At 40.6% G+C, this 10,949-nt stretch overlaps 1 protein-coding gene and 1 pseudogene across 1 annotated transcript; both read left to right on the top strand.

The window, feature by feature from the left end:
- Window positions 1-792: 792 nt before the first annotated feature.
- Window positions 793-1,725, top strand: LOC130679233 (olfactory receptor 8S1-like). Its single transcript, XM_057487861.1, has one exon. It carries the CDS (start codon window positions 793-795, stop codon window positions 1,723-1,725), a length of 933 nt encoding a protein of 310 aa, XP_057343844.1.
- Window positions 1,726-8,975: 7,250 nt separating this feature from the next.
- On the top strand, window positions 8,976-10,067 carry LOC130679232 (olfactory receptor 8S1-like; annotated as a pseudogene).
- Window positions 10,068-10,949: the final 882 nt, after the last annotated feature.

Here is a 10,949-nt window from a genome sequence, read left to right as displayed (position 1 = left end):
TACTCAACTTCTTAACATTTTCCCAGAGTGTTTATAATTCTGCCTTCGAGTTCACTTCCTGCTTGCACTATAACTAAAAATCAGCCAGAGGTGAAAATGTAAAATCTTCTTGAGTCTTCTTTGAGCAAGAGAGAAACTGGGCTACAGTGTAGCTTTCTAAATTCCCTAGTACACACAGGCACTGTTGAGCACTCTAATTCCCCAAAGAATCTCTCTCCCTAGCTTTGCCTTCCAGGCTGTAGGTGGCCTATTATATATTTCAGCCATAACCTTTTACCCTAGGAAGCTACAGTTTTTTGTTAGCCTTATGATGTTTTCAAACAATGTGTGCCACATTTGATCCCTGAGTGATTTTCGTGTTATGTGAAAATGAAACAAAGTATCTTGCATAAGTCCTTCAGGAGTCCACAGAGAAATTAGAACAGCAAACACAATAATTTGTGAATAAGGTCCACTCTGCTTCCTCCAAATCTGGGACCAGGGTTCTGTACTAGGAACTTGGGCTGTCATCTTCAATATAGCCACAGAGACTGGAAGGGGGTAGGCAAGGAAAAATAAAAATTACACAAAGCTTTGCTACTATTTTTAAGTTGCACTTTTCTTTATTGAGTGTTCACTTGGTTACTATAAATCTTTGACTGTTTCCCAGAAAACCTACAAAGTTGGTGCTTGACTGTCTGCTTCTTTTTTGATGTTTCTATAAAGGAACAGGAGCGAGGAGCTCCACACTCCATCACTTTGCTGAAGTCATTCTCTGTTCCTCTTTTTATTTCTATTCTACAGTCTCTGCAAATGGCCTTGGGGAACCACAGCACCATCACCGAGTTCACCCTCCTTGGCTTGTCTTCAGACACCCACATACAGGCCCTGCTCTTTGTGCTGTTCCTAGTGATTTACCTCCTGACTGTGATGGGAAACCTTATGATGGTGCTGGTGATAAGGACTGATTCTCACCTCCACACACCCATGTACTTCTTCCTGAGTCACCTCTCTTTCCTGGATCTTTGCTACTCCCCAGTCACTGTGCCCAAGCTGCTGGAGAACATCCTGTCTCAAAAGAAAACCATCTCTGTGGGGTGCTGTCTGGCTCAGGTCTTCTTTGTGTTTGTCACTGGGGGCACTGAGGGCTGCCTGCTCTCAGTGATGGCCTATGACCACAATGTTGCCATCTGCCACTCTCTGCACTATGGACAGATCATGAACAGCCAGCTCTGTAATAGTCTGGTGTGTGGATCCTGGGGCCTGAGTTTTCTGGACGCATTCATCAACATCCTGCAGGCTCTCAGTTTGGACTTCTGTGAGGACCAGTCCATCCCCCACTACAGCTGTGAGCTGCCCTCTCTCTTCCCTCTGTGCTGCTCTGATGTCTCCACCAGTTTTACTGTTTTACTGTGTTCCAGTCTCCTGCATGGGCTTGGAACCTGTTTGTTGATCGTATTCTCCTATGCCCTTATTGCCTCCACCATCCTGAGTATCAGCTTCTCCTCAGGTAGAGGCAAGGCCTTCTCCACCTGCTCCTCGGACCTCACTGCTGTCCTCCTGTTTTATGGCTCAGCTTTCCTTCGCTATCTCATGCCAACCTCAGGTTCACCCCTGGAGTTGATTGTGTCAGTACAGTACAGTGTGGTCACTCCCTTAGTGAATGCCCTCATCTACAGTTTGAGGAAAAAAGAATTGAAAGCAGCTGTGAGAATGACATTTAGAAAATATCTCCAATATAGGTGACCAGACACAGAAGATGATGGGGGTTCACTACAACATGATCTATTGTTAGCTAACACAAAGAGCATTTTCGGAATGTCATGATGTTGGAGTTAGGAAAATTTTCATAGCAATTCATGTAGGTATTATGGGATCAGGTTGAGAAAGGTGGAACAAATTCACTCTGCTTTAGGAACAAACAAAACTTCAAATGATTGTATTAATCCAGCCATTTTCTTTGAATCATCTTTTTGCAACTTTGATGGGTTTTGATCCTAACCTGTTTCCCTTTTTATTTTTTTAATTTTTTATTAAGGTATGATTGATATACACTCGTATGAAGGTTTCACATGAAAAAATAATGTGCTTACTGCATTTATCCATATTATCAAGTCCCCACCCATACTCCAATTCAGTCACTGTCCATCAGTGCAGCAAGTTGCCAGAGATCCAATAAGTCCCTTCTCTGTGATACAATGTTCTCCCCGTGATCCCCCACACCATGTGTACTAAACATAATACCCCTCTGTCCCCTTCTCCCTCCCTACCCACCTGCCCTCACACACACTTCTTCTTTGGTAACCACTAGTTCGTTCTTGGAGTCTCTGAGGCTGCTGCCACTTTGTTCCTTCAGTTTTGCTTCATAGTTATACTCCACAAATGAGGGAAATCATTTGGCATTTGTCTTTCTCCACCTGGCTTATTTCACTGAGCATAATGTCCTCCAGCTCCATCCATGTTGTTGCAAATGGTAGGATTTGTTTCTTTCTTATGGCTGAATAGTATTCCACTGTATATATGTACCACCTCTTCTTTATCCATTCATCTACTGATGGACACTTAGGTTGCTTCCATACCTTGGCTATTGTAAAAAGTACTGTGATAAACATAGGGGTGCATGTGTATTTTTGAATCTGAGAAGTTGTATTCTTGAGGGATATTCCAAGGAGTGGGATTCCAGGGTCCAATGGTATTTCTATTTTTAGTTTTTTGGGAGTGTCCATATTGCTTTCCACAATGTTTGATCTAGCTTACATTCCAACCAGCAGTGCAGGAGGGTACCCCTTTCTCCGCATTCTTGCCAGTATTTGCTATTCTTATAGTCTTTTCAATGCTGTCCATCCTTACTGGTGTGAGGTGATATCTCATTGTGGTTTTAATTTGCATTTCCTAATGATTAGTGATGTGGAGCATCTTTTCATGTGTCTGTTGGCCATCTGAATTTCTTCTTTGGAGAACTGGCTCTTCGTATCCGCTGCCCATTTGTTGGTCGGGTTATTTGCTTTTTCTAACCTTTTTCCCTTTGCTATGCAGTTCATTGAACTACATGGAATAAAGTCACTTAACCATCACAGAAGGGAGCATAAAGCAAACCTGTTGCAAATTCAATCTGGGGAAGATTCAACAATTGGGGAAAGGATGCACAGTATTGTCAAGTATTTGGGCTTGGAGAGACCTAGGTCTAAGAAAGGTGGGAGCACCCAAAGGGATATAAGCCAGCCCAAGTATAGGAGGATCCACCATTGATTCACCAGATGCATGTTTCTAAAATCTAATAGAAAGTGACACAAGGAAATGTAGAGACTAATTCATAAGGCAGACAATTTAGTAGAAAAGCATTTTGCTCTCTGAGCTAGATGCTAAGAACTAGAGCAGAAGACATAGTTTATGGAGGAAAAGGGGAGGATTGGTGAAAAACAAGAGAAGAGAGGAGGAAAACACAGTGAGAAATCCAGACCAGCTGGGAAATGCAAATTACTGGTTAACTTAAGTTTAGTGTCTGACCAGAAAACAATGACTCCTTGGGGCTAAAGTGAAGGATGGAAGTTTTCTCTGAAATTCCACTTAATAGATCATTCCTGGAGATCTAAAATACAGTAGAATGATTATAGACAAACATCAAATTTGCTGAGACTATATCTTGATATTTCCAACCAAAAAAAAGAAATCATAATTATGTGCCATGATAGAGATGTTAGCTAATGCTATAATGGCAGGCATCCTGCAATACACAAATGTGTCAATTCAACATGTTATAAACGTGTACTCAATACACTTCCACAAAGAAGCATGTCAATTATATATCAATTTAAAATTTTCAAATAAAAATAAAAAGGTTTTAAGGCAAAAATGTCACGTAAGCTGAGTACTTCTCACTGTGGTCCAGCAACTCAGCCCCGGAGATGAGGATGCTTCCATGAGAATGAGAGGCTGGAACCTGTGATTGTGCCACAAGCTGCTCTTTGCCGCACTAGGACAGCACGAGGTTTCACAGGGGCAGCCAAGGCAAAGTGGATAGATGCATAAGTAACTGTTTCTGATTTTGTAAATATATTAATCATCAAAATGTTCATCCCAATTATGTTTAGAGATACAGTTCCCTGTGCGATGGGGAAGCAAGCCGTCAGGTGAGTTAAGTCTCACTATACACCTTCCTTCAGCATTTCCAACAAGGTGTCTCCCCAGTAAGTGGCCAAAAGGAAAAGCTTTCCCAGCTGGTCTATTTTCAAAGCCCACAAGACTCCAGGGTTTACAGAAAAGCTTCAACCTGCAGTTCTATAGCCTATATCATGAAATCCCCTGAGACTTCTATGAGCTCCTCTCTTCTTGTTAATGAGTTTAAGGTTTGTCTTAGACTATGACCTGAGGGAATACAGCTTTTTGGACCTGCTAAGTTACACCAGCTCCATCAATCTCTCTGGGTCCCTTAAGCTAAATTGTATCTGAAGGTCACATGCTTCACTGATATTCTTTGCCCATATATAGAGTCACAGATGCAGGTAAAGCAAGTATAACCTCTTGTGCTCTTGTCAGATGAAAAGAGTCCTTAGGCTTATCCATCTGAGATGGTCATTTGTCCTTCCTCACTGAGACTTGTAAACAGGAAAACTTAACATGGATGCTTCCTGAAATTACACTACAGAAATATCAGTTCTACAGCACATTGTGATCACCTGACCAAAGATGAACTTTTATCATGGTAAGACTTGAGCCAAAGGATGACATGTGTGCAAGAAAATCTCAGACCTCCATGATTTTTCTAAAGGTTCCCCTCATTAACACATGGAGACTTTCAATTTCTGCTTACTTCCTCCCTCACAGCCTTCGGGGTCTCACTTCTCAGGCACCTCCTTTCTTGAGTTCTCTCACCATCCTTTCCTTGTGCAGCAGACTGAGTTCCAGACATCCAGACAACCTCTATGGATGTTTCTGTCCTTGGAGGCACTTGTCCTCAGTTGTTTTCGGCACCTACTAAATAAACTCTCCCTCTGCTCTTCAGTGTTGTGTGTCCACTGGCTGTGGAAACTGCAATGAACTGGGAAACTGACACCAGAAGCCAAGAGGTTCCCAGCCTGGGGAGGAGTGGTGGAAGCACGTATAGAAGATATACTTAAGTGGTCTGAGGTCCTCTTCCTTCCCTAAACACATAAATAGATCATAAACACAGGTACTGAAAATACTTACTTGTCTGTTATTAACCACCCTATCAAGTCTGGTCTTCACAAATATTAGTCATTAAAGGAGAAGAGAAAAAGCAGAATCCAGAGAAGATTCAAAGGGAAATACTGAGGTGTGTGAAGTTTGCCTTCCATGCACTCAAACCACAAGCCCTGTGGCCCTTCCCATTTCAGGTGGCCTTCGGAAATCAAAGGTGTTAAAGCTCTTCCGAGTTTCTCACATCCCTAATAGTATCTACCCAGACCATGTCTGCCTTCCAGCACTAGATCTCTCTCTCATCCTATCTTCATTAATCTGTTTATCCAGTAATTACATATTTAACAGCTATTTTCTGTGAAATTGCACTCAGTAGATAAATTGTGAGACTTTTTCTTGGAAATGATATAAGATTATTAGATCTAAACAAGTTAATAATATACAATGGCATTGATATTATTTGTCTCTCAGAATTTACTAAAGTTTACATTTGGGCAAATGTTAATTTAGGTAAAACGAGTCCTTATTAAACTGTAGTAAAAACTTGAGCCAAAAGTGAAAGGACGGAAGGTGATAATTATTTGTGATTATTTTTTCTATCACCCAGAAAATGCAATGTCTTGCTCCACTTCTCCTTAGGGTGGTATCTGAAATTAACATATGCAAAAAACTAGAGGTGACCTACCTGAGAGGAGCTCAAGCACAGCTACCCGGGCAAACTGGGAAATAAGTATTTTGTTGAGACAGCCACCCCGGGCTCTACCTTCTTCTTACCTTCTGCTTTCTCTGTACAAGCAACCAAACTTCTCTGGCTTCACCTCTTTCTGAATTTCAAAGTAGACATTCAACTCCAATTGACTAGAAGCCACTTTATTTCCTCTCTCAAAGTAAGTGAAGAGAACTTGAAATTAGTGCTCACTTTCCACTGCAAGGATGAAGTGAAGCCCCATTTTCAGGTGGTCACAGTCAGAGGACCTATGTTGAGAGCCAGGGGGAGTAAACCATGGAAATCTCATAACATGGGCTTTCACCTGTCTTGCTGACAGCTTGTGTGGAGTCAACACAGAACAGAGGTTTTTGATATTGGATCTGTAACCCACAGTTCCTCCAAAATTCTTTGGATATGCTGGAGTTTTCTCAGCTAAATACTGGAAACAAAAATGGGTTGTAGCCAGGTGACATTAAATGTGGGAAAACCAGAGAGTAAATACAGAGCAAATGTCTGACCAAAATCAGGCAGTAAATTGCAAATTTTGAGAAATTTTCCAGTTAAATTGAATGAATGGGATTGACTTTTTACTACTGAAGAATAAAAAGAAATAGTTTATTTAGACAAGCTTTTATAAACTAAAAGATGGGAAAATTGACTTTTCCATCCGGTCATTCATCTTTGATGCAGAATCAGATTTATTTTGGGCCAACACACTAGGCTGTGAAGTACTCACCAGGTAAGAGAGGTAATTTGAATATGGGATATGATTAGGGGTGAGAGTATGGGAACTTGTCAAAGTAAGAAAGAAGAAGAGAAAGGAAAGTTAGGCAAAGCGGGCCTTGGCTGGCCCAGCAGGAATGGAATTTGTTATGGTGACTTCTCTGAGCAAGAACGACATGAAATTGGTGAAATATCCCGGGGGAAAGCTGGGGAATTCAGAGTTTCTAGCTGACAGATGAGGATGACCGTAAGCAGTTACCATACCAAGAAGGAGAAATCATGAAGGAATAGAATCTGAAATTTCAAGGTGAGTACAATAAAATTTAGCCAATATGAGATTTCAACCCTGGATGCTGAAAAAATACAGCTAAAAAAATAGGACAAATAAGTGTGTTCACACAACAGTTCAACAAAAGCTAAGTAAGGTTACTTATGCAGTCAGGCTAAGTAGAGGATCCTGCACAAAATAGACCTATAATACTTTGAATATTTAGATAAGTGAGAAGTGATGATGTGATTGATAAATGAATGAATGGAAACATGGATGGAGATGACTGAATATGGAGGAGATAAATGAAATATTATGTAACTAAATAAAGGGATGAAATAATGGATAAATTATCCAATGTATTGATGAGTAAGTGTCATGGTTTTAAGAAGCCCTCCATATGTGGCCAGAAATGAGCTAGTCGGTGTTAGCTGCTCACTGAGGGGAAGGAATCCTTAGCTGCCAATTATTACAACAGAAGATGAGCCGTCTGCCTTCACAGTCACTACAAAGTAAACCCCTTAATCCCTCCTAGCCTTTCCTTCCTCCTCCACTTCCCAGTCAACCTTAAGTTCTCCATATTTCTGAAACTACAGTTCAACCAGGGAATATGCCACTAAAAAAAATATATAACATGTCATATTTGCTTCATTCTTTTATTCTTTGTACATTCAGCAGATATTAAGGACCCGTTGATGCCTCCCATATGCTGTGTATTCAAGACTGAAGGTAATATGCATGACCAAATACCAAATCTGTTCTCCATAAGAATGTTTGGAGGAAAAAGAACTACTATTAACACATCCTACTAAAAGCCAGATCAGGATAGCTGTCCAAGTGAATGTCCAAAACAATTTATAGAATAAAGGATAAATGAGAACACAGAATGGAGAGATGCAGATGTGTAAAGAATATGGACGTCAGCCAGTCTGGGCTTAAAAATTACAGTCATGGTAGCTTCACAGAACTGGGACAAATGTAAAGCTAATCGTCGTACTCTCTGAACACCAGCATGTTATGGCAGCATTTCAGTTTCAATTTCCTCATTCTCAAATTTGAATAATGCAACTCACACAGTTTTGTTGTGATCTTCAAGCAGAGAAAAAGCCAATGGTTTGATTGTTTATATAACTAAATATAACAGGCACCAAAGAACTGATAGGTGTCATTACTGTGCATAGTCTGGGCTGGCAAAGGAGATAATTAAACTATATATATATGGAAGAAGAAGGAATTACGGTGAGGACTGAAGAGTCAAAAGGATTTGGGTCAAGATTTGAAGAGAAAAATTTCAACAGGAAATCACCTGGAATCCAGGCAGAGAATTGGAAAGTAATGAGGGCAACAGGGTGCATCTAGACAGACCAACAGATTTCTGATTCTGCAATGGAGGCTCATCAGAACCACATGGACAGGGTTTAAAATACCCATAAACAGGATCCAAAAAAGACCTAATAAAACATGATTTCTGTAAGTAGAGACGCCAGTTTCTACAGAGATTGCCAAATCTGTAAATTCAAAACAGAGAAGTTCACCATTTAGGAGAGACTGTTGCAAACGTCACCGTAGACAAAGTTCTGGCCATAGGCTCATATTAAGTGGATGCAAACCTTGAGTGTTCAAACTGAGGAACTGAACAAGTTTTATTAATCTCAGTAGTGATATTTTTTATTGTTAAAACCATAATTTAGGAATCAACTTCCTTAATTCATACCTTCCCCCAAAAGCAGCACACACATGTGTTTCAAAATTGGCCCTTGAATCGAATATCTAAATGTACTAGAGACAGATGAAGAGTAAAAATATAATAAACATACCATGTTATCATTAAGAAATATTGGACTATTTCAAACTTTTGAATGAAGAGTATAAGACTGTGTAGCTAAAACCAGAAACCAGTAGAATCACTTCTCCAGGAAGTGTTCAGGATTTAATTTGATGAGTGGGAAAGTTCAAGGTAATGAAATGAATTAGTCATGGACTAGACTGAAAAATTATATGACGTTCTCCAAAGATATTTAAGGTAGAGGGGTCAGAAGTAGAAAGAGCATAGATGGGCACAGGGTTGAGGAGCTGTACAGTTAGAAATTTAAGTGATGAATGAATTCTAGGGAAGCAGGCAAAGTAGAGTTTTTACAAAATTAATGTAAAAGATGAGCAGGCTGAGGAGAGATGTATGCATACACTGAGTGAAATGGAAAGTCTGAGGTGCCATGAGGTGGAGGTGAACACCCATGCATCTGTCTGCTTTCATTCCAGTAAAATATCTCCCAGCATGGTCTTAGGGAACCACAGCACCATCACGGGATTCCTCCTCCTTGGGCTGCCTGCTGACCCCCACATCCAGGTCCTGCTCTTTGCCCTGTTCCTGAATATTTACCTCCTGACCATAATGGGGAACCTGACGATGATGCTGGTCATCAGGACTGATTCGCACCTCCACTCACCCATGTACTTCTTCCTGAGTCACCTCTCTTCTCTGGATCTTTGTTTAACTTCAGTCACTGTGCCCAAGATGTTGGAGAACCTCCTGTCTCAGAAGAAAACAATCTCAGTAGAGGGCTGCCTCGCTCAGGCTTTTCTTGTATTTTCCATTGCAGGGACTGAAGGCTTTGCGCTCTCTGCCATGGCTTATGACCGCTACAATGCCATCTGCCACCCGCTGCTCTATGGCCAGGTGAAGAGGAAACTGTTGGGTAGGGGTCTGGTATGGTTCTCATGGGGCCTGGGCTTTCTGGATGGTCTCGTGAACATCCTCATGGCTTGGGATTTGGATTTCTGTGAGGCTCATGTGATGCCTCACTTCAGCTGTTAGCTGCCACCTCTATTCTCTCTGTCTTGCTCTGATGTCTCCAACAACTTTGCAGTGTTGTGTGCTCTACTATTGTACACACCTCAGGGACCTTACTCCTGGTCTTCTTCGCATATGCCCGCATTGTCACCACCATCCTGAGCATCAGCTCCACCGTGGGGTGAATCAAGGCCTTCTCCACCTGCTCCTCCCACCTCACTGCAGTGAGCTTCTTCTATGGATCTTCTTTCCTCCTCTATCTCATGCCAACCTTAAGATCCCCGCTGGAGTTGTTTTTTTCCATACAGTACTGTGTGGTCAAACCCCTCGTGAATCCTCTTATCTACAGCTTAAAGAACAAGGACGTAAAAGCTGCTCTGAAAGAAATGTTGCAAAAAGGTCTACAACATCTCACAGAGCAGAGAGCAAGCAGAAGATGACTAGGAAATGAGGTAGAATCTCATCAAACGGTTGACTAATAGAATAGGGAAGAGCTTCTTACTTCACAATAAATATGACAAAATATCTTACAAGAGCATGTTTCCTTTGAAATGCTAAAAAAAACCAAGAGCTACTTGTTTACTTTGGCTCATATTTACTTCATTTAGAGACAAAGCAATAAGTCTGATAATTATTACTTTGATACAGATTTTAGCACCAATTTTTGGTGCATTACTAATTTGGTATAAACTTACAGTACTTTTTAGTTATGAAACATTCCCAATGCAGTTAGCACTGAGAAAATTGTGTAGAACCTCAATTCTTATCTTGATCTAATATTTAAAAGGGAAGCTATGCTTTACATAAAAAATCAATGTCCACTGATAAAAAGGAGACATAAACTTCAGATTTATGGTTGAACAGAGAGCTGGGGGTGAGTCTGCACTGGAGAGGGTCTTGTAGAAAAGACAGAAGGAGCTAAGTATTGCTGAGAGAGGTACTGTCCTTTTAAGGCAAAGCCAGACCCACAGACACTTTCTATACTCTGGGCCTCTCCTGGCACCTTCACCTAGCGGCACAGGGGAGAAAAGCCACTCCAGTATATTTTAGCATTACTCTGATCTTAGCCATTAGCAAAAGAAATGAGGAAATTAATATTTACTGAGCTGTTACTATGAGCCAGGCACCATATGTGGAATTTTATATGCTTTATGAAAATAGCAATTACTCCTCTACAATTTTAATAAAGAATTCCATTTTCTTTTAATTTGCCAATTCTTTAAAACATTGAACATTATTGTTTCTCCAATTATAAAATAATGCACTTTTATTAGGGAAATATGAAAACTTTGAAAATGATAAAAGCATCATTCATAATCCCA

Source organism: Manis pentadactyla, chromosome 10 (assembly GCF_030020395.1).
Source record: "Manis pentadactyla isolate mManPen7 chromosome 10, mManPen7.hap1, whole genome shotgun sequence".
Lineage (NCBI taxonomy): Eukaryota > Metazoa > Chordata > Mammalia > Pholidota > Manidae > Manis > Manis pentadactyla.
Note: the sequence above shows the minus strand (reverse complement) of the source record. Positions and strands in the feature narration are given on the sequence as shown.

What these genes read in the sequence shown, in the direction of transcription:
- LOC130679233 (XM_057487861.1), top strand. Translation starts at nt 793, where the DNA reads ATGGCCTTGGGGAACCACAGCACCATCACCGAGTTCACCCTCCTTGGC.